Source organism: Elephas maximus, chromosome 11, assembly GCF_024166365.1.
Source record: "Elephas maximus indicus isolate mEleMax1 chromosome 11, mEleMax1 primary haplotype, whole genome shotgun sequence".
NCBI classification, from domain to species: Eukaryota; Metazoa; Chordata; class Mammalia; order Proboscidea; family Elephantidae; genus Elephas; species Elephas maximus.
The window spans coordinates 108,505,928-108,526,819 of record NC_064829.1 but is presented as its reverse complement, the minus strand read 5'-3'; the positions used below and the strand labels follow the sequence as shown (position 1 = coordinate 108,526,819).

Genomic DNA, 20,892 nt, shown 5'->3' with positions numbered 1-20,892 from the left:
TTGTTCCAGGCCCCGTGCTGGGCGATGGTGGTGACCGAGATGAGTCAGGCCTGGACCCTGCCCTCTAGGAGCCCTGGGTCAGATGGGAGGACAGACCCAGACTTTGATGTGCAGGGGTGTGCAGGGCGGAGAAGCCAAGAGGAAAAAGCCTTTTTTGAGTTTGGCGTGGTCGCAAAAGGGTTTCCCGAGGAGGGGCAGTTGCGGCTGGATCTGGAGGAGCAGGAAGTGCCAGGCCAAGGTGGAGGAGAAGGTGTGGGGAGGGTGTTTGGCATGAGCAAAGACAGGGAGGCATGAAGGAGAATGGCCTGTGTGCAGGCGCCCAAGTGGAAGGCCAGTCAGGTCTGTGTTGCCACTGGAGGGAACTGCAAGGCTGGAAGATGATGAAGAGGTGGGCAGGCTAAGGAGCTTGGACTTTGTCCTGGCGGCTGAGAGGCAGTGGGGAGCCACTGAAGGTTTTAGAGCAGGGGAGGACAGGGTCAGAGCAGGGACTAGTACTGGAAGCCAGGAGGCCAGGAGGTGGCTAAGGCAGGGACCCAGGTGGGAGAGGATGGAGGCTGGATCAGGGCACAGGTGAAGGGGACGGGGCAGAGGAGGAAGGGATGGGGTGGAGAGATTCAGGGAGCAGAGAGAACAGAACATGGGGACTAATGGGCTATGAGAGGGAGGGATGTCCAGGATAAGGCCCGGAGCTCTGGGGGACTGACAATGAGACCCTTTCTGAGATGACAGGAAGGAGCAGATTACTTTGGCAGAGATGAGCAATGGGTCCTGGGACCTGTGAACTTGGGCCAGTGGATCTGAGTTTCAGGGAGCAATCTGGGCAACGCCCCCTCCTCCCATCTCAGGCCCTGACTCAGAGTCACTTGTTGAGTGAGTGAAGGCTTCTGAGGCGAGGCCCCTCCTCACTCATCCCCTCAGGAAACTGCCTTGTTGTGTCCCTGCATCTTCTGTCTCTCCCTTCCATCCCTTTCTGGCAGCATTAAAACATGTTCCATCATTTTTAAACACACACACATCCTGCATGAAGCTTCCTTGAATTACCTCTCATCCCCTTTACATCCAAGGGCTTGTGATGCCCACTGGCTCCATCCTTCACCTCCCACGGAGGTCTGGCTGCCCACCCCCACTACCCTGCCATTCCAGTCCTCACCGGACATTAAGATCAAGCTTGATCCCCTCCTCTGTGAAGCCCTCTTTGGCTACCACAGATGGAGCTCCTGGGGGCTGTGTCTAGGTCTGTTTCCCTCTACCCCCAGGATAGCCCAGGATGGGAAGCCCCTTGCAGAGGAGGCTCTGGGTATGAATCATCTCCGCTTCAGACCCAGGGCCTGCAAGGGGTGAGGCCTCAGAGTGTTGGGTGAAGGACTGAGTGACTGTCACAGTCAGGCAGGGCTTGTGCTTCCAGAGGCCCCTGGGTGGCACAAGTGGTTTGCGCTGGACTTCTAAGGTTGGCGGTTTGAACCCACGTAGTGGTGCAGTGAAAGTCCTGGAGATCTGCGTCTTTAAAGATTACAACCTAGGAAACTGTATGGAGTTCAGATCTGTAACACGTGGGGTCACCATGAATCGGAATTGACTCCAGGGCAATGGGTTTGGTTTTCTGCTTCCTGTCTTTTGGGGAATCAGTTTGTTTCTGGTTTTCTGCTAGCTTTGGTCTGGTTCTGTAGGGAGTTTGGGGTCACTGGAACCTTTGGGACCTAAGACATAGGTTTTCCTTTCCTGGTCGGTGCTAGGCTGGGTTTTTAAAGGGGAGTAGCCTTCAACTGGAAACGCTGGTGGTGTAGTGGTTGAGTGCTATGGCTGCTAACCAAGAGGCTGGCAGTTTGAATCCACCAGGTGCTCCTTGGAAATTCTATGGTGCAGTTCTACCCTGTCCCATAGGGTCGCTATGAGTTGGAATTGGCTCGACGGCAGTGGGTTTGGTTTTTTTGGTTTAGCCTTCAACTCGGACTAGGGAAATATGCTCTTACTGAGAGACCTCAAGGGGGAGGTGAGAACCCAGAGTCTTCTGGCACTCTACCTGGCTTAAGTCTGAGAATATAAGGTGTGTCTGTGTTTGCCCAGAAACCCAGGGTGGCAGACTCCCTTCTCCCCGACCCCGGGACCCAGAAGTTCCAGGCACCGGCCTTCTGAACTCTAGATTCCAGGTTTCTCCTTTCTCGTTCTCTGCAGCTTGAGTCCGATGCTGACCCCGGGGTGGGTGGACACCCTACCAGGCTTGAGAGAGGACAAACTAGTTAAATACCTTTTATTTACAAAAAACAAACGCACGAAAAAACAAACTAACCGACCAGCAAGGGAGGACCACGGCCCGCCCCAGTGGCGGTTGCAGCAGCAGAAGGCAATGGTGGAGTGCAGGTCCAGCTCTCGGTGACTGGTGTGTGTACGCCCCCCTCCCCCAGGCCGGAGTCCCAGCCTGCAGCCCCCGCCCTGAGCCCAATCCCATTTCCCAACTTAAGGCACAGCCCACCCCTTCCTGCTGTGCTTTAGGGCCCGGGAGCCCCTCGAGGAAGGGTCCCCGTGGCCCGTCCCTGGGTGCATTTACCACAGAGACCGGCGCAGATTGGAACTAGAGGCCTTTAGTGTCGCCCCTCCCGGCCCCATCTCTCCGCGCGGCTCGGCTCAGGCCGGTGGCGTGCGCGGCGGCGTGGCGGGCGCGGTCTGGCGTTCCAGGCCGCCGTGAGGTGCGGGCGCGGAGGTGCCAGGCGGGGTGAGGACGAGGCGGATGCGCTCCACGCACAGCGCCGCAGCCTCCCGCGTCTCGCGGCACAGCGCGGCCAGGCTCAGGAAGCCGTGCGGCAGGTCCTCCACCACGCGCAGCGTCACGGGCTGGCCCAGGCTGCGCAGCCGCCGCGCGAACATGACCGAGTCGTCCAGCATGGGGTCCAGCGCGCACGCCTGCGGGACCGCGGGGGTTGGGGGTGTGGAAGAGGTAGACCCGGCAGAACCGGACGAAGGGGCGACCAGATAGGGTGGGTTGATGGATGCAGGGAGGGGGAAACACATGGACATGGGGGTGGACAAAGACAGGAGACACCGGGGAGGCCGAAAGGTTGGGGAGAGAATGGAGGGAATAGATGGAAGTGTAGGAAAAAGAGAAGACTGAGTTTAACGAGGCCCTCCAGGGCTGGCCGATGCCCGGCCTCTCTCCCCCAAGAGACCCACTTCTCTCCCTCCCTACAATTCTCCTAGCCCAGCGGCTGCAAGGACCCTTGTCCCGGCGCTCATTAAGACTGCACAAAACAATTCCCAGACATTGTCCCTTCCTCATGGGACATCTCTCGGTCAAGGCTAGCTACCAGATGCAGGGTCCTCCCCTCCAACTCTTACCCCCAGGTACACCTATCCCCCTGACCTCCGCCCTTGTGCTGTGCCCCTCTGGAGCTCACCACGATGTGCACTGGCGGCAGGCTCTGTAGCATGTAGTCGGGTGCCAGCAGCGGAGACATGAAGGGGTTTTTGACGATAGGTGAGGAGTCGAGGGGCATCCTCGTGGCGCCCTGGCTGGAGCGCCGCGGGTGGAAGCCCTCAGGGAAAGCGGTGCTAGTGCCGCGGCAGTGATCCTGGGTCCGCACTTCGTCCATGGCCACAGCTGCTTCAGGCACATCCTCCGGGCCCAGTAAGAAATTGACATCTGAGGGCTTGGAGGGGCCAAGTGTCTCCCCCGACAGTGACAGCTTGGGGGTGTCCGATGCCTCGGAGCTGCTCCTCAGGCTTAGGTCCTGCATCGTCAGGCTCTTGACTGGGTCCCCGCCCAGGGGGCCCTCAGGCTGGGCCAGTGCTGCCTCCGACACGCTGCGTCGCATTGGCACTGGCACTGGCTCTGTGAGAGGGTCAGGGTCAGGGGGCTGGATGTGGCCACAGACTCCAGTCTGGCTGCCCCATCGGCTGGGTGGCAGTAAGGTCATGGGAAGGGCAGTGCCCCTAGTCAGTGAGCTGCATCCTAGTGCTCTGGAGGCCTGGATGTTCCCCCAGACTCCTGGCTGCAACCTGAAGGGGGTTGTACTTGTACCTCCAGCCCCTTGGACGGGGAGCTATGTGGTAGAGGAGGGTCTTCCCTGCTACAGGTTGGGTGTGTTGGGGGAGGGGAGACTGGAAAGGTTAAGGGCAAGTCAGTTTGCCTCTGGGAGCCTGTTTCCTCCTCTGTACAATGGAGATACAAGTAGTCCTTACCTCATAGGAGGTGGTGAGGACTCAGTTGGGTAACGTGTGGAATTAGGTAGTGTGACTCCTGAGGAGGTCATGATACATCAGTTTGATGTCTTATTACAGGCTGGGGCCCTGTTCCGGTTGCCACCCTGGCCCCAGCACGATGCCCTGCCAGCTCTTCATGGATTCTTGACTCAGAAGGTGTGAGTGTGCCCAAGTGGACCAGTAAGCAGACCCAGAGGATGGAAAGGAGGTTCACAGGGAGCAAAATACAGTCTCGGGGCATATGATATTTCAGGCACCCCTCGCCTGTAGCCACATGGATCTGTTCCCATACTTAGCTCTGTGTTCTTCAGTTTTATCCCTTCCCTTGGAGTGACTGCCCAAGCAGGTGCTCAAAATGGTGCTGAAGATGCACATCTGGCTGGCCTGCTGTGACCACCTTGGCCTCAGTTTCATTAATTTTATCAGACCCAAGTGGCTTACACAAGGGCCAGAACCCCACATTTTTCAGTTTCTTTCGCTTGTCCTTATAAACCCACAAAGGCAGAATCCAAGAAGGTATGAGAATAACTGCACAAGTACACTGTGACCCAGAAGGATGTCAACGGCATTGGAACAGAACTGTTGACTGGAGTCACAGGACACAGCCAGTCTGGGGTGCCGGCGTCTTCTAAGAGCACTTAAACTGTGTGCCAGTATCATGCTGGGCACTTGACACAGATAAGTGTGTGTAATCATTGCAACAACTCTATGAGGTAAGCCCTCATATTGTACCCATTTCACGGAGGAGCAGATCAAGGCTCACAGATACTGTTACTTGCCTTCTGCTGAACTCATCTCCCCTCCCAGTTGTTCCTCATCCAGGTTCCCAGCTCCTTGAGGGTGCTGCCACCCATCCAAAGCCAAACATCTCCACTTTCTGAGGCCTCCCCAGTCTGCTGATCTCTCTACGCCGAGCTCCTAAATCAGTTCCTGGGGGCGGATATTACCCCCTTGCCCCTCTGTTAAAAGTCTGTGGAAAGACTTGAGGAGGGCTGCGACCCTCACCTGAGGGCCCAAGAGACGTGGGTGGAGCTCTAGGAACTGGAAATCAGGACATGTGGCAAGCCTTCTGAGTCAATTCCCAGGGTGTGGGGCCTTCCTGGGAAAGGCTGCACAGAAAGCAAATCCTGCGGTTCCTGGGACTCTAAGATGACCTGGGGGACCAGACGTCCTGGAGTTTCCAGAATGTGGACTGGTGTGGAAAATCAACAGGAGGGATGGATATGGGATGGAGCCAGGAACATATGCCTACTTCCCTGTGTGCCCTGGGAGCCCCTTTCCTTGATCAGGACTCTGGTGTGCCAGACTGTCTCACCATGGATGGGTGTGTGGGGGAGGGCATCACTCACCTGCTATGGGCACCGAGGTCTTGTGGGACTTGCGCCCACTCAGCTCCAGGAAGGAGTTGAGCCATGAGGAGGCACCCATGCGGAGGTCTCGGAGAAGCAGGGCTGTGTCCCGCCGCACCAGCCCCATCATGCCTAGCGCCTTCTGGTCCGAGTCAGAGTGGTCCTCTGTCTCTGCACCTATGGAATGTATGTGGGGGGTCGAGTTGGTCTCCTCTCTTTCTGGATCCAGTCTCAGTACCTGGAACTTAAGACATCTGTGCCCCCAGGGACCCAAGAATATCCTATTGTTTCAGTAGGAACAAGGAGCCTCAGACTTCTGCCCCCAGCCCCTTGTCTCTCAGACCCAGGAGTCCAGGCCCCCAGCTCCTTCTCCCTCAGACCCAGGCATCCAAGTACTCCCTGGGCCCCCAGTGCTGTGGACGTGGGCCTCACCAGCGTAGGCACTGACACACTTGGAGAGCACGCTGAGGGGCAGCAGAGGGTCCATGAGGCTCAAGAGGCGGGAGGGTGAGGCCGACGACTGCAGCATGGTGGCTGGGTAGGCTGCCATGATGCCATCTGGCACTCGCACCCCGTAGGCCGCTGCCCGGAGGGACACAGTGAAGCAGAGATTCCCACCTGCACTGTCTCCTGCAAGGCATATCCGCTCTCCTGTTGAGCCTGGTTTGGAGATGGGACTTAGTCAATGCCAGGAATCAGGGGAGTGGGGGAGGGCAGGGAGGAATCTTAGCTCTAGGCTAGGAGAACCCGGCTCTCAGAAGTGGGGCGTGGGGTCCCAAAGGTCCATAGTCTAGCAGACTGCAATTTTAGAGACAGGTAAACTGAGGCAGGGATTTGGACCCATTTCGCAGACAATGGTCAGAGAAATTAGAAGACTTACGACCGGGAGAGGTTCACAGATTGGGAAGTGCTGGGGAAGCCTGGGAGTCTGGAGGGCAGAAGCAAGGAGGGCAGGTGGGGAAAGGGGAGGGGGGTGCACCAGGCAGATGGAATGGAGTTCAGGCTGCCAGCACAGAAAGGCTGGGCTGCAGTCCCTGTGCCCTGGGGCATGGTCCTGTCCTGCTCTGTGCCTCAGTTTCCTTCCTATGATACTGGTAAGTGAAGATGTTGGTAAGTGAAACGTGAGGTCAGAGGTGCTGGAAGAGTGGGCTGGAGCCTGGGATGGGAGGCTGGTGGTGCAGGATGGCAGGGGGTGGGGTGGAGAAACAGGAGGAGAGGAGAGAGGAGATGGGTGGGAGGCAGAGGATATACTGAGAAGATGCGAGGTGAAGGAGACGGGGTGTTGGGGCTGGAGTGGGGGGAATCAGAGGCAAAACGTTGAAGTGGTTGAGCTGGAAGGCCTGATGAGTAATGGGGAACAAGAAGCAGAGGACTGGGGTAGAGGAAATGGGGGATGGGGCAGGCGTGGGGAGGAGGAAAGGGCTGAGGCAGAGATGGAGGGGCTGGGTGGCATGGGAGGATGGGAGGCAGAGGGCTAGGTGGCAGAAGATGGAAAGCGAGGGTGGGGAAAAGGGAAAGCAGAAGGTGCTAGACTGAAGCTTGAGGAACTGGACAGTTCACTCCTGCCGTCCTGAGGAGTGGTTTGAAGCAGGATGAGGCAGAAGTGGCAGGCAGTGGGGGACTGCGGCTTACCGAGGAGGGCACAGTGCTTGACGGCCCAGCAGTAGGCATAGAAGCACTCCTCAAGTGCACGGGGGAAAGGGGCCTCGGGGGCCAGGGAGTAGTCGATGGAGAGGATGGGGGCGCCCAGCTCCTGAGCCCAGCTCTTGAGGTAGGGCTCGTGGGACTTGGAGGTCTGGGCCACAAAGCCGCCACCGTGGATGTGCACCACCAGGGACCGTGAGCGGGGGGCCTGCTGGGGGCGTGGCCGCAGCTCCAAGCTCCGTGGGCCCTCCGACTTCACCAGGCTGTTGAGCTCCTCACTGTCCTGGGGGGTGAGGAGGGAGGAGGTGAGACAGGTGGGCCTGGCCCTTATCCCTCTTCCAGGGGATGTGCTCAGAGAGACAGGATGGGGCGCGGGGAGCATGGGGGTGGGCAGGTGTGAGCATTAGGGGCGGGGAAGCAGGAAGGGCATGCAGAGTGGGTGTGGAGGGGCTGCCTGTGCCTCCTTGGGTCTGCACCTGAACCTGAGGCTGGGGCCCTACCTGTCCTTCTCTAAGGTCGTAGGAGATGAGCCGGACGAGGACGGGCCCGGGACCCGTGTGAGCCAGTGGGGGCGAGATGGTGACAGTGAGCTTGGGGTCAGTAGCCAGTGGCATCTCAAAGGTCTCGGGAGGCAGGCTGAGGAGGCGGCTTACCCTCACGGTGGCCGATGCCATGTTGGCCAGAGACTGGTGGAAATCAGAAGGGGCGCTGGGTAGGGTTGCCTGTGAGGGGGGTGCCCCTCACAGCACTCCTCCCCTCCAGTCCCCAGCCTTCTCCCTCATGTGTGTGCTCTCCCTGGGCCTGGAGTCTTGCAGAGAACCTGCTGTAGCCATGGCTGGGTCTCGGGACCTCGGTCTCCCTGTCTGTAACGTGTCAGGGCCCAGTGCTCACCGACAGCACCTCGATCTCAGTGATGTTCCAGAAGGCTTTCCAGAAGTGCACGTCTAGGTTCTGTGTGATCCGCTCAAACTCAGCCCCGCGCAACTCTGGGTCGATGGCGAAACGGCCACCAGTGAAGAGGGAGCTGGCAGTCACACCTGGGGGTTGGCAGGGGTGTCAGGGAACGGCACCTGTCAGACTGCAGGGGTGGGAGGTGAGGCTGGGGCAGGGCCTGGTGGACTCACTGAGGCCTGTCTCGTTGCGCTTGTAGTGCTCCCCGAAGGACACCAGCCCGATAGAGATGGTCTGCAGGAATGGCCGGATGGTGGGCGTGAACTGTGTGAAGATATGGCTGTGTCACTGCCCGCTGGCCACGCTCCCCAGCTCCCCAGAGAGGCGTGGAGCAGGAGAGGCAGAGAGTGGGGGAGCTGTGCGCTTCCGCTTCTATTGTGTGCCAGAAGCCCTGGTGGTATAGCGGTTAAGAGCTCTGCAGTTTGAATCCACTAACTGCTCCTTGGAAACCCTGTGGGGCAATTCTACTCTCTCCTATAGGTTGCTATGAGCCAGAATCGACTCGATTTGATTGCTACGGTGTTTTATTGGCGCTACGCGCCAGGCCCCGTCGTAGGTGCCTTCATGGAGCTGATGTTCTTGAAGGCAAGTCAGAGGATGAGCAAATAAAGACATACATCATTCACACATGTCAAGTAATGATGAATGCCTTGAAGAAAAAGACAGCAGGTAGACGGGATACAGTGATGACTAGTGGCCAGGCTACTTAGACAGGGTCTCCCAGGAGGGGCCTTGAGGTGGTATGTGGATGAAGGGCAGGAAGGGTGTCCCTTCGGAGGGCACAGCAAGCACAAAGGTGTTGAGGTGGCCCATGCTTGGTGAGGGTCATGAACAGCAAGGGGCCAGTGTGGCTGGAGCAGAGTGAGCAGGGAGGGGGCTCACACCAGTCGGGGCCCCTGGGCTGAGGAACTTGGGTTTCATTCTGAGTGTAGGTGGAGCCACTGGAGGGCTGTGAGCTGGGGAGTGAGGTGATGGCAGAGAGCTGCTGAGAGGGGACAGAGATGGGGTGAGGCAGACAGTGGGGGCCATGAAGACAAAGGGGAGATGGTTAGAAGCAGACAGACAGGGACAGAGATCTTGAGGCAGAAAGAGCCAAATGGGGGGACCACCTGAGGCCCAGAGAGGGGGGCTGATAGCTAGTGAGAGCTGGACTGATGGGCAAATTAAGGAATGGGGAGAGACAGTCTGAGAAGGGGAGGGATGGTTAAGAAAAGCTGCAGGGAGACGAAAAAAAGCCATAGGAGGCTGACGTAGGACAGCTGATGGAGGCAGCCCAGGCAGGGGGCCAGCAGGGTCCTTCCATTCATTCAGCAAATACTGGCCAAGGTCCTACTGTGTGCTAGGCACTGGGCGGGGAACTGGGATCCAGCTGGTGGAGGCCTCTGCCCTCCTGGGGGCTGACATTTCAGAGGAGAGGCAGACAACACGAAGGGATGGGGAAGGCTGTCCTGCAACACGGCAGAGCCCTGAGGGAGCAGTGCCAGGCACAGCCCTGTCCCTGGCTGGGGCCCCACTGGGCCAGAGAATGGTAGAGGAGCCAGGCCATTGTGGCTGGGATGCTGGCTTAGTAGCCCTGAGATCACTCTCCCAGGACTCCAAGGTCACAGCTGGACGCAGGGAGGAGCCCACTGGCTGGATAATGTTTGTGAGTTCAACCCTGGTGAGGAGAGATTCCTAGGAATGCCTGGGCTTGGTTGCTGAGGACAGGCTGGCCCACAGGGAAGCACAGAGATGTGGGGTAGGATGGGGGCGGTGAGAGATTGCCAAGTTCATCTGTCACTGGGCTGGGGGCCAGGCGGAGAGAGGTAGAGGCCCAGAGAGGGTCAGGAATAGCCACGGGATCACCCACCTCCAGGCTGCAGACACCCAGCTCCAGATACTCCTGCTGGGGTTCCCTGAGATGCTGTGGGCTGGCAGACCCTGCACTGATCCCAGACAGGGCCATGTTGGGTCTCTGCTCTGAGCCTATGGCCCAAAAGCCTCCTATTCTCTGAGTCCTCAAACCACTTCCGGCATGGGTCTGAGGGCTTTCAGGCCTGGCCTCACTTTCAGTGCTGAGATGAACTGCGTCTCTGAGGGTGGTTTCAGGTGGGTGGAGGGTGGAAGAAAGTCTGCAGCTAGGGATCAGGATGCCTGGCCCACATCTTCCTCACTGTCACCAACTCTGATAGGCTTCTCGGCAACATCTAATAATACAGTGCCACAGGCCAGCCAGCCCAGGCAGAGGGGAGTGCCAGTCCCCCAGCTCTAAGCACCCTTCGCTTGAACTTTCCTTGCCCTTCTCTATAAAGTGGGGCTAGCACCGTCCTTTCTTCTTAGGACCCCAGTGGGGATGACTGTGGGAGCACACCTTTGAGAACAATACTGACTACACTCCTAGGGGTCTCAAACTCAAATGACTTCAGGGGCCAGGCAGGTAACATAAAAAAATGAGTGAATACTGATTGGAAAAAAAGCTATGTAAACAAAAATTTTCTTACTACAGTGAAACCTGTGAGAGCCAGAATTCAACAGGACTGGCTTGCTTTTCTGGGTCTCTCAAGTTTTCCACCTTTGACAGGGTGCAGTCTTACCATTTTTCTATCATTCTCTATTAGTGGAAAATATTTGGGTGTCTGTTCTCTGATAGTTTTCCACCTTACACAGGTTCTGGTTTTTGCAGGTTTTAGTGTACAAGGTAGATTCAGCCCAGGGGCCATGAGTTTGAGACCCCTGGTGTAGCTCCCTCTAAGCCCCAGCTTCCCTTTTCTGTACTTGCTGTTTTCTGGTTCCACTCATCCTGACCACTGTGCTCGTCCTACTGTGCTATCTGACCACATTAGGGGCCACCAGGTGCCTGCACCGTGGGCCCAGAAGGCTCACCTGGAAGCCCAGGCATCGGCCATAGAAGCAGCCCTTGTGCAGCGTAACATACTCGCGCAGGAAATCAGCCGTGAGACCCTCGTCACCCTCTAAGAAGAGTCTCCCGGGCTGGCTGGTGATTAGCAGGCGCTGGGCGTAGTAGGCCAGAGCACGGAGCTGAGTAAGGGCAGCCAGGTAGGCCTCCAGTTCAGCCAGGTTGTGGCCGGAGCGGAAGAAGATGCTGCGGCGGTTGGAGGCCACATAACGTGATTTGTGGAGAAGGTGCGCCAGGCAGCAGCGGGCTGTGTGCACAAGGCTACGATACCCGTTGGCAGGTGTCTCTGAGTCCAGGTCGAAGAGGTGTGCCATGCCCAGCAGGCGGCCCAGGGTTGGCTCCAGCCCTAGTGCCTGCTCCCGCACACCTGCAAAGACGCCCAATAGCCGCCGTGCTGTCTCACCAGGGCCCTGGCTGGAGAAGAAAGCAATGTTGTCCTCTGCCAGAGTCACCAGCGACTGTGTCATGGTGCGCAGGTCCATGCCGTGTGTGAGCCGAGAGGCTGTGGGCAGGTGGGGAGGCCTATTAGGCAGGGCGGATCACCCCTTGCTCAGCTGAGCCCAGGAGTCCAGGAGCCTCCTTCTAAGACCCAGGAGTCCAGACCCCCAGCTCTCTCCTCCCTCGGACCCAGGAGGTCACCCTCTTGTCTCCAGGACCTAGGAGTATAGGGCCCTGTCCCCTTCCTCCCCCAGGACCTATGAGTCCAGGTCCCAGTCCCCTTCTCCCGCCTCAGGTGCCAGAGGTTCAAGCCCTCAGCCCCCTTCTCCCTAAGACCCAGGCCACTCCTGTTCAGGACCCAGGAGTTCCTGCCTTCTCCTGTTGGGATTTGCTGTCCCTGGCCTCCCCTCTCTTGGACCTAGGAGTTCAGACATTCTCCTCAGCTCACAAGATCTGGTTCCCTAGCTCCGGCATCTCTCCTATGACCTAGGAGTCTGCCCACTGCTGTTCTTTCCAGGGACCCAGAATCCAGGAATCCAGACTCCTAGCATCTGAGGACTTTGGACTCGGCCCCCAGCTGGTCTCCAGGAGTTCATAATCACCCTTTATTTAAAACTGAGGAGTGAGTCCTGTCTGTCCCCTCCTAGTCCCTTGAGTTTGAATTTGGAACCCCAGCCAAACTCTAGCTTCCTCCCTGGTCATCTGTGGGGTCCTAGTAACTCAGTCCTACTCCTCCCCCAGCAGGTCCTCTGGCCTTTGGGCCTATCCACTTGTCTTAGATTGCACAGGCTAGTCCTGCTTACTGCTGCTATCGACCTTGAACTTACTCTGTGTGCCAGACCCCGTGCTAATTCAGACCCCGTGCTAATAGCTTTCTGAGTGTTTGCTAATTTGTTATTGTTGTCAGATGCCATTGAGTCGGTTCCGACTCATAGCGACCCTATACGACAGAGTAGAACTGCCCCATAGGGTTTCCAAGGAACCGCTGGTGGATTCAAACCGCCGACCTTTTGGTTAACAACTCCTAGCTCCCATTTTTGAGGGGAGCTAACTGAGGCTCAGAGGCATTAAGTCAGGAGTTAAAGGTTGCATCGAAAGTGGCAGAGCCAAATTCAAACCCAGATCTCTGGGCCCAGAGCTGTTACTTATGCCGGTCTCTCTCTGGGACTCTGGAGGCTAGGCCTTTAGCTCTGGCTTGGAAACCTTGCCCTGAACCATGCCTGACTCCCCATCCTTTCACCCCATTTCTTAGATTCCGTCCGTCACTCAGGTCCTGAACAAGCTGACTCTTGATGGGGATGTCACTGTCTGCCCAGATCTCTCTCTCTCTCTCTCTAAGCCCAATGCCTTGCTGGGGCTCCCTGTTCTCCTCTCCCTGATAGCCTTAGGGTATGGCAGTGGCCATTCCTGTCTCTCAGCTGGCTGTGCACTCACCCCTCCCAGGCCTCTTCCAAGCTCCAGGGGCTGGGATTGCGGGACTGTGGCTAGTGCCAGTAACAGCCCGGGGTGATAAACCAAGGGAGGGGCCTTGCTGTCCAGGGTGTGGCCAACCTCTCCACCTCCCACCCAGAAAGGACAAGGAGAACCACGTGCTGTAAACAGAACACAGAGCCCAGCTCCCTGCCCCCTCTGCCTGCTCCCAGCTCTAGCTCAACTGGGAGACCTTGCCCAGGAACTTCTGCCTTAGAACCTTGAAGTCCAGGCCTCCAGCCCCCTCCTCTCTCAGACCTAGGAGTCCAGGCTCCCGGTCCCCTCCTTCCCAGGACCCTGGAGTCTGGGCCCCAGCCCTCTCCTCCCTCAGACCTGGGCGTCTAGCCCCCAGCCCCCTCCTCCCTCAGACCCAGGAGCTCAGGCCCCAGCCCCCTCCTCCCTCGGACCTAGGAGTCCAGGCTCCAGCCCTCTTTTCCCCAGGATGGTGGAGTCTGGGCCCCAGCCCCTTGCTCCCTCATACCCAGGGGTCCAGGGCCCTGGCCTCCTCCTCCCTCAGACCTAGGAGTCCAGGTCCAAGCCCCTCCTCCCTCAGACCCAGGAGCCCAGGCCCCCAGCCCCCTCCTCCCTTAGACCTAGGAGTCCAGGCTCCAGCCCCCTCTTCCCCAGGATGCTGGAGTCTGGGCCCCACCCCCTTCCTCCCTCATACCCAGGGGTCCAGGGCCCTGGCTTCCTCCTCCCTCAGACCCAGGAGCCCAGGCTCCCAGCCCCCTGCTCCCTCAGACCCAGGAGTCCAGGCCCCAGCCCCTCCTCTCTCAGACCCAGGGGTCCAGGGCCCCAGCCTTCTCCTCCTCAGGACCCTGGAGTCTAGGCCCCAGTCCCCTCCTCCCTGAGACACAGGAGACCCAGCCCCAGCTCTGAACAAACTGTCCCCTCTCACCCAGCCAGGCTGCCCTCCCTCTTCCCAGAGTGGATTCAGGGAGCCAAAGGCCTTGTGATCTCACCTCCCGCCTCCCAAGGCTGGCCCTGGCACAGCCGGCCCCAGCTGTTGGCGGTAGAGAGAGGATAGCTAGCCCTGCTTGTTCCTTCTGGGAGGACAAAAGCTGATTAAGGGCAGTGCCAGGCTCAGAGGCTGGGCCACGGTTGGGGGCCTGAGCCACAGGTCCTACTCTGTGCTGTTCCCATACTGGGTACCCTGTACCTGTCACTTACCCTTCACAGCCCATCCCAATCTGACTGTCATCCCCACCTCACATATAGGGAAACTGAGGCTCAGAGAGATACTCGCCTATGTTATTCTTCTCATGATCCTTGCCTGGCCAGCTCGTTTTCACTCTTCAGGCCTCAGCTAAGAGGCACTCTCTAACTGCTCCTCTCTACCTATGATACATGCCTCCTGCCCCCAGCCCCCCACCATTATTTTCTGCCGTAATACTTAAATCTTCCCTTTCCTGGCATTTTACACATTTTGCAATTATACATTTTGTTTGTTTACCTGTTTGTTGTCTGTTTCCCCCCCGCCCCCAGGAAGAACCAGGTTTTTTGGCTTTGTGAAACTTATACAGTGTGGGGGTGGGGTTCCCTAGGAAAAGACCCAGTGCCAAGTCGATTCCGACTTGTTGCGACCCTGAGAAAAGCTGCCTCATAGGGTTTCCAAGGCTGTAATCTTTACGGAAGCAGCCTGCCACGTCTTTCTCCTGAAGAGCAGCTGGTGGGTTCGAACTTCCAATCTTTTGGTTAGCAGCGGAGTGCTTAAGAATACAAAACTATATTCTCAACAGAAACTGCAAAATAAATAAAATTATATTTAAAAAATGTACAAAATTAGGTACAGAGCCTTGGAAGGGACCAGGGTGCAAACGGGAAGCCCTGAAGCCTCAGTGTGATTTGCATGGCTGTAGATGAATCCTCCCAGTCTCCCCTCCAATGTCATCCTCATGAGGGCAGGGGGTGGCCCCTGGGGCCCATCATGGGGGCCTGGCACATAGTAGGCGCTCGGAAAACATTTGATGAAGGAAGGAAGGGCATGAAGAGTCAGAGTGGGGGCAGGAGGGATAGATGCGAGCCTGGGAGAGGACTACACCTTCCCAGGGCGGACGAACAGGTAGACGGATGGACAGACAGGCCTCAGGAGGCAGCTCTAAGCTTGGCAGCTGTGACACCGGGACATCTGGCCCATGCCATGCGCTGGGTGATCCTGGGTGAGGCTGGTTTCCTCATCTGGAAACCACGATTGGCACTCCTGCCTTGTTCAGGGTGGGCTGGGTGCTTTGTAAGCAGCATGCCGTGTGCGGCATTGTCTGCATGTGGTATGCTTTGTGGTGCTCACTGTGCTTCACGGAGTTGGTGCATTGTTATTTTTCCCTGTAGTACTTATCACCTTTTAACATACTATACAATTTACTGTTTCTCTTGTTTGCTCTGTCTCCCCCACTAGACTATAGGCTCCCTGAGGGGTGGGACTTTTGTCTGCTTAATTCACTGCTGTAGCCAATGTCCTTGTGCAGTGCCTGGCACATACTGGTACTTGGTAAATATTTACTGTAGGACGAATGGGGGAAATCACCCAGTCTCATTTACTTCCCATCTACAGGGCAGGCATCTTTATTAGAGATGTCAGGAAAGAGAGCTTGGACGGAATACGTAACTTGCACAAAGCCTTGGGGAAGGGACTGGATCCCAGGCCCTCCTGGCTGCAGGGCTCTGCCCTTTGCTCTGTTCCATGTGGCTCCCTTGGGTGCTGGGCTGGGTGGAGCTGGGAGGAAGGGATGCTGAGCTTGCCAGAAGCTTGTCAAGAATCCCAGGCAGAGGGCACTGGGGCAGGGAGAGGCCTACTGGGGCCCTGGGTGAGGGCTGGGGCAGAGGTAAGGCAGAGGGGCCTGAGCCAAGGGAGCTGGGCTGGGGGAGTTCCACTGACAGGGCACCAGCCCTTTGTCCTGAAAAGCAACAGGCCTCCAGACCCTGCCTGGATTTTGGTCCCTTGGGACTGGGCAGGGGTGAGGAGGGCAGTGGGGGCGGGGGCAGGGGGAAGAGGATGGAGGAAGGGCCAGGTCTGGGCCTGGGAAGAGGGCAAGGGGTTCTGAAAGGGGGGTCTGGGGATAGTTGCTGGCAGGAGCCAAAAGAGTGTGGCCTCTCCGTGTGTCTTCGTGGCAAACACTGCCACAGCGACCACTGTGTGCCTGGCACTGTTCTCTGTGTGCTTTATGTGAAGTAACCGCTCTCTTCTTCACATCCCAGGAGGGAGAGACCATAACCATCTCCTTTTGGCAGATGAGAAAACCTAGACACAGAAAGGTGTCATGACCTTAAGGCCATCATCCTGGGGCTCCTTGTCTCTGCTTGTGCTCGTGTGTGAGCTGTGACGTGTCCCTCTCTCTCTCTCTGTGGGTCTCAGCTGTGTGCTCTCCGGGTAGTCACATGTCTCAGCTGACTGTCTCCAGGGTTCACATGGATATATGTATGTATGTAGGTTCATATCATAGCCAGTGTATGTGCGGCCTGTGTGGCTACATTTTTTTCTCAGTCTGTGGGTTTGTATGTTTCTCTGCGTGACTGAGGGACACTGTATGCGCGTGAAATGGCCTATGTGCGTCTCGGCTTGTGCCTGTGTGTTTCCCTGTGTGCGTGTTCCTCTGTGATTTTATGTGTGTGTCTCTGTTTCTGTCAGCCTGTTGACTTTGTGTGGGTGTGTATTTGTGTGCATGTATATACACGTTTCAGAGACTTGGTAGCGCAGTGGTTAAGAGCTCGGCTACTAACAAAAAGGTCGGCAGTTTGAATCTACCAGCTGCTCCTTGGAAACCCTATGGGGCAGTTCTACCCTGTCCTATAGGGTTGCTATGAGTTGGAATCGACTCAGTGGCAACTGGTTTGGGTTCTTTTTTTGTTTTATATACACGTTTGTGAGTGTGTGTGTGTGTGTGTGTGTGTGTATGCACACGTACCTTTCCCCAGTTCCCCAGTCAGAACCCAGGTTGTCCCCCGGCCCCCTCTCCCTTCCTCCCCACAACCAATCTACCACCTAGTCCTGTTCACTTTGGCCCCTGACACTTGTCCCCACCTCCACTGCCCCATCCTCGGCTCAGGCTATATCATCCCTGTCTGGATGATGACAACAACTATGTGTCTCTGGGCTTCTGATTTCGTCCGCTTCTATCTGTTCTCCACACAGCAGCCAGGGTATCTTTCTAAAACATAAGTCTCATCACACATTCCCAGCCCTCCCATGCCCCCTATTGCTCTCAGGATAAGACCCCAAACCTAAGACATGGCCTCCCAAACCAGGCACCATCTGGGCCCCTCTGCCACCCCATCTCTCCCCTCCCTCCCTGAACTCCTGCCCATGGTAATGTGCTGCTTCCTCCAGCCTGAAGGTCTTTGCCCTTGCAGCCCTCTCTGTCCCCCTGGCCCTGGGCTCAGCAGTTAATGCCTACCCATCCATTGGAAGCCTCTCTCTCACATTTTCTCAGGGTCTCTCCTCTGTTGTATTTATCACAGTTTATAATTATAGTCTTATTTGTGAGATTATTGATTAATATCTGTGTACCCAGTTCAACTGTGCTAGGTGTTCAGTGAACGTATGTGTGATTGGAACCTTTTGGACCCAGAATCAAGGTTGGGACACAGCAGTTTTGAGTTCACACAGTGTCTGGCCTGAGGAGGCTGGGGGCAGCTATCCCTCTGCCCTCACTGGCCTCAATATCATCTGGGAAATGGGGTGATCATAACGACACTTGCCTTATCCAGTTACTGGCAAGGTTAATGTCAAGATCAAACTGATGACAGGGACTGCTCCAGTCAGCTTGGACACCCTCAGGGCAGGGGTGGAGTCTGATTCACCCAACCAGTACTTGGCACCAGGCTGACCTCTAGAAATGAGAAGTAAACTCAGAGCTTGGGGGAATGAGCCTGAGTGAGCGGGTGGGTCCGTAAGTGTGTGAGTAGGATTGGCTCACTGTGCTGGAAGCCCTACCAGCAGAACAATTATTATCATCGTCGTCTTATAGTTCATTCATTCATTCATTAATTCAATAAATAGTTGAGTGCCTATGTGCCTAGCATAGCAGGTCCTGGAAGGACGTGGTTAACAAGGCAGACACAGCCCCACTCTTAGGGAGCTCACTGTCTAGTGAGAAATAGCAATAATAATGTCCATTTCTTCTGAGGGCATGCCGTGTGCCAGCGCCAAATGCAGTAGAACTGCCCCACAGGGTTTCCAAGGAGTGGCTGGTAGATTCGAACTGCCAGCCACTGTGCCACCAGGGACCCCAAATGCTCTATACTCACTCAAACCTCCTAACAGGTTCTCCTGTCACTTCTATCACTATGTCCATTTTATAGCTCAGAAAGTTGAAGCAGGGAAAGAGGGAGCCCATTGACCTGTGTGCCACAGCTTGTAGCCTAAGGAACCAAGTCTCCAAGGCCCAAGTTCTTAACCATAGCTTACTGCCTCCAGGCACGCTGTCCTGCTCCTGAGGCTCAGGGTCTTGCTGTGTGGTAGCGAGTGCCCTCAGGCCCCAGTCTGACATGGAGCCTGTCTGAGACTGAGCGTGTGTGCCTGTCTGGAGCCAATTCCAGTTCTACCCTTGGTTAATAATACAACTTGGGGCAGGGAGGACATTGAGTTTGGGGTTCCCGGGATGGGGGCCATTTCAGTGTCCTGTGCATGTTTCTTTCTGCACAGAAACTTCCCACAGGTCCCTCCTCCCCCAACGCCTATACATACTCATAAATGAGCTTGGACTTATTGCCTGCCCCTGCCTTTGGCTTTCGGCATGTCTGACTGAGATTTCAAATAATGATGACATGCTAGGGAACCCAAGTGACAGCCCTCATTTCCTCTCCTGGGGATGGAGGTTGAGATCTGAAGTCAACCCAGGGTCCTGGAAGTCATGGAAGGGGTGGCAGTCAGGGAACTAGGCCCGGGATGGATGGACTGACTGAGGAATAGAAAGATGGGGCTGGGATGAGCTGTACCGGTCCTGCCCCATTTTCCACTACGGGGGTACCCATTCCTCCTACCTTCCCTTGACTCTCCCTAAAAACTTACTCTTTGGGCAGTAGCTGAGAAAACCCATTAACATTAATCTCTGTAGAGTGCCACCAAAAAAACCCAAACCCATTACCATCAAGTCGATTCTGACTCATAGCAACCTTACAGGACAGAGTAGAACTGCCCCCTGGGGTTTCCAAGGAGCAGCTGGTGGGTTTGAACTGCTGGCGTTTTGGTCTGCAGCCAAGCTCTTAACCACTGCACCACCAGGGCTCCTCTAGAGTGCCAGAGACCTGAAAATCAGCGCTTAGAGATCACTGAGCCATTTCCCAGGTGGGAAACACTGAGGACAGGAGCTGCCACGGTCACACAAGGAGTAGGGAGCCCTGAGACTCTCCTCCCAAGACGGTGCTGGGGGTCCACAGTCTCTGTGTCTGGGTGGCATACTCCGCTCTCCCATTAACCCCTCTCATAAGGGATCATCGCCCCCCATAGGGAGGCAATGGGGTAGTCCATGCGTTCCCGCCCCCCTCTCATGGCAGTGGGTCAGTCCACTCAGTCCCCAGTTTCCCGCAGGATGTCCAAGGTTCCTTCTGGGGCGCTGCTGTGCCCCGCGCGCTCACCTTTGGCCTTGCCTTTGCGCCACCGCCGCCGGCTGCGGATCCCGGTCCCCTCCTTGGCCCTCTTCAAGGCCTGGGCCCCGGTGGCCCCGATGTTCCCTGTTCCCCTGAGTGACTCCATCAATTCTCCGCGGTCCCCGCTGTCCCAGAGCGGGTCCAGTTCCAGCCGCCAGGCCCCGCCCCGAAAGCCAATCCTTATTACCCACCTCTGCCGGGCCCCCGCACCACCCAATCCCGGGCTTGCTCCTCTCTGGGTGCCGCCCAGTGAGCAGTCCTGGCCTCACTCTACTGTCGGGCTCCGCCCCCAACCGCTAGAGCCCAAGGTCTGGCCCCGCCCCCTCACTCGCATTAAAGGGCCCGCGACCAAAAGAAACGCAACCCTGGAGGCGGCAAAAAGCGTCCCTGGGGCAGGACTTGTGGGGATTCCCAGGGGGTCACCTCGACAGGAAAGCCCCGATCTTCTCCTGTGCTGGCGCTCAGCATCGCCTTCCTACTCACCTTCCCACGTAGGGAGCCCCTAGAAGGCAGCCTGGCCTGCCCGCCGGAAGGGGAGAGCTGGGCGCCGTTGAGCCTCCGACTGGGGGCGGAGGGGGGGGCCAAGATAGAGCCTCTAGCACTTCAAAGTCGGGGCGGGGCACCAGCACTGGAGGCGTGGCTGGGCCTGTGCGCCACTGGAGAAGAAAGCCTCTCCTTCTCCCCCTCCCTTTGCCTCCTAGGTCTCTTACTGCTCTCTGTCTTGGGGTTCTTCTGTTTCTCTGCTCTCTCCCTAGTCCCTCCACCCTACACTCCCTAGAAAGAAAGGGAGCGGGGTGGGGGGTGGGGGTGGAAGGAGAACTTTCGGCGCCTGCGCACTAGCTCCAAGCTGCGGGCCCGCCAACAGAGGGAAACGGAAGTAGAAGGGGCGGCGCGTGCCTTAGAAAAGGCGGGAAACCGAGGAGGCGCGAGGCTTGCGCATGCGCACTCAGCCAACCGCCTCTTGGACGGCTGAGAGGCTGTTGTTGGTCGCGGCGGCTTGGGGAGGGAGTCCCTTCAAGATTGGGTCTGGGGGCCTAGGAAACAATACTTCACCCTTAAAAAAAAAAAGAGAAAAAGCAGATCTTCAGCCTTCCTGTCTCCATTCCATCTGCTTGCCAGGCCTCCCAAAACGTACAACCAGCTCTGGAATGGCCTGAACTCTTGAGAAAGCAGCTCAGCCCTTGAGGGAGGACAAGCCTCTGACCTGAGAGACCACCACTACCCGCCCTTCAGACTAACTGGCTTTACCAGCACCTCACTACCTGGGTGGGGCCTCATTTTTCTTTTTTTTTCCCCTCCCCTCGGGATGTTTTCAAAAGTAAACTCGTTTCACGGAGAAAACTCCTGCCCCTCCTCCCCTACGAC

The 20,892-nt window shown here is 57.0% G+C and overlaps 1 protein-coding gene across 3 annotated transcripts; it reads right to left on the bottom strand.

Moving 5' to 3' along the window:
- Positions 1-2,215: 2,215 nt before the first annotated feature.
- On the bottom strand, positions 2,216-20,337 carry LIPE (lipase E, hormone sensitive type). Of its 3 annotated transcripts, none has more exons than XM_049900799.1 (10): positions 19,516-20,337; positions 11,001-11,536; positions 8,312-8,402; positions 8,079-8,224; positions 7,688-7,873; positions 7,176-7,470; positions 5,976-6,203; positions 5,544-5,720; positions 3,390-3,823; positions 2,216-2,898 (listed from the first exon to the last, which is right to left on the bottom strand). In XM_049900799.1, the coding sequence occupies exons 1-10, from the start codon at positions 19,631-19,633 to the stop codon at positions 2,623-2,625; spliced, it is 2,487 nt and encodes an 828-aa protein (XP_049756756.1). In that variant the 5' UTR covers positions 19,634-20,337; the 3' UTR covers positions 2,216-2,622. The 3 variants fall into 3 exon arrangements, with proteins under 3 accessions (XP_049756756.1, XP_049756757.1, XP_049756758.1); XM_049900800.1 differs by having other exon boundaries at positions 20,011-20,337; XM_049900801.1 differs by lacking the exon at positions 19,516-20,337 and adding an exon at positions 12,907-13,258.
- Positions 20,338-20,892: the final 555 nt, after the last annotated feature.

Bases quoted from the DNA above. Each gene is read 5' to 3' on its own strand.
- LIPE (XM_049900799.1), bottom strand. From the start codon at position 19,633: ATGGAGTCACTCAGGGGAACAGGGAACATCGGGGCCACCGGGGCCCAG. The intron at 8,225-8,311 runs GTGAGTCCACCA...GCCAACCCCCAG, and splicing joins GCGCAACGAGACAGGCCTCA to GTGTGACTGCCAGCTCCCTC. The intron at 7,471-7,687 runs GTAGGGCCCCAG...CTCACCCCCCAG, and splicing joins ACGACCTTAGAGAAGGACAG to GACAGTGAGGAGCTCAACAG.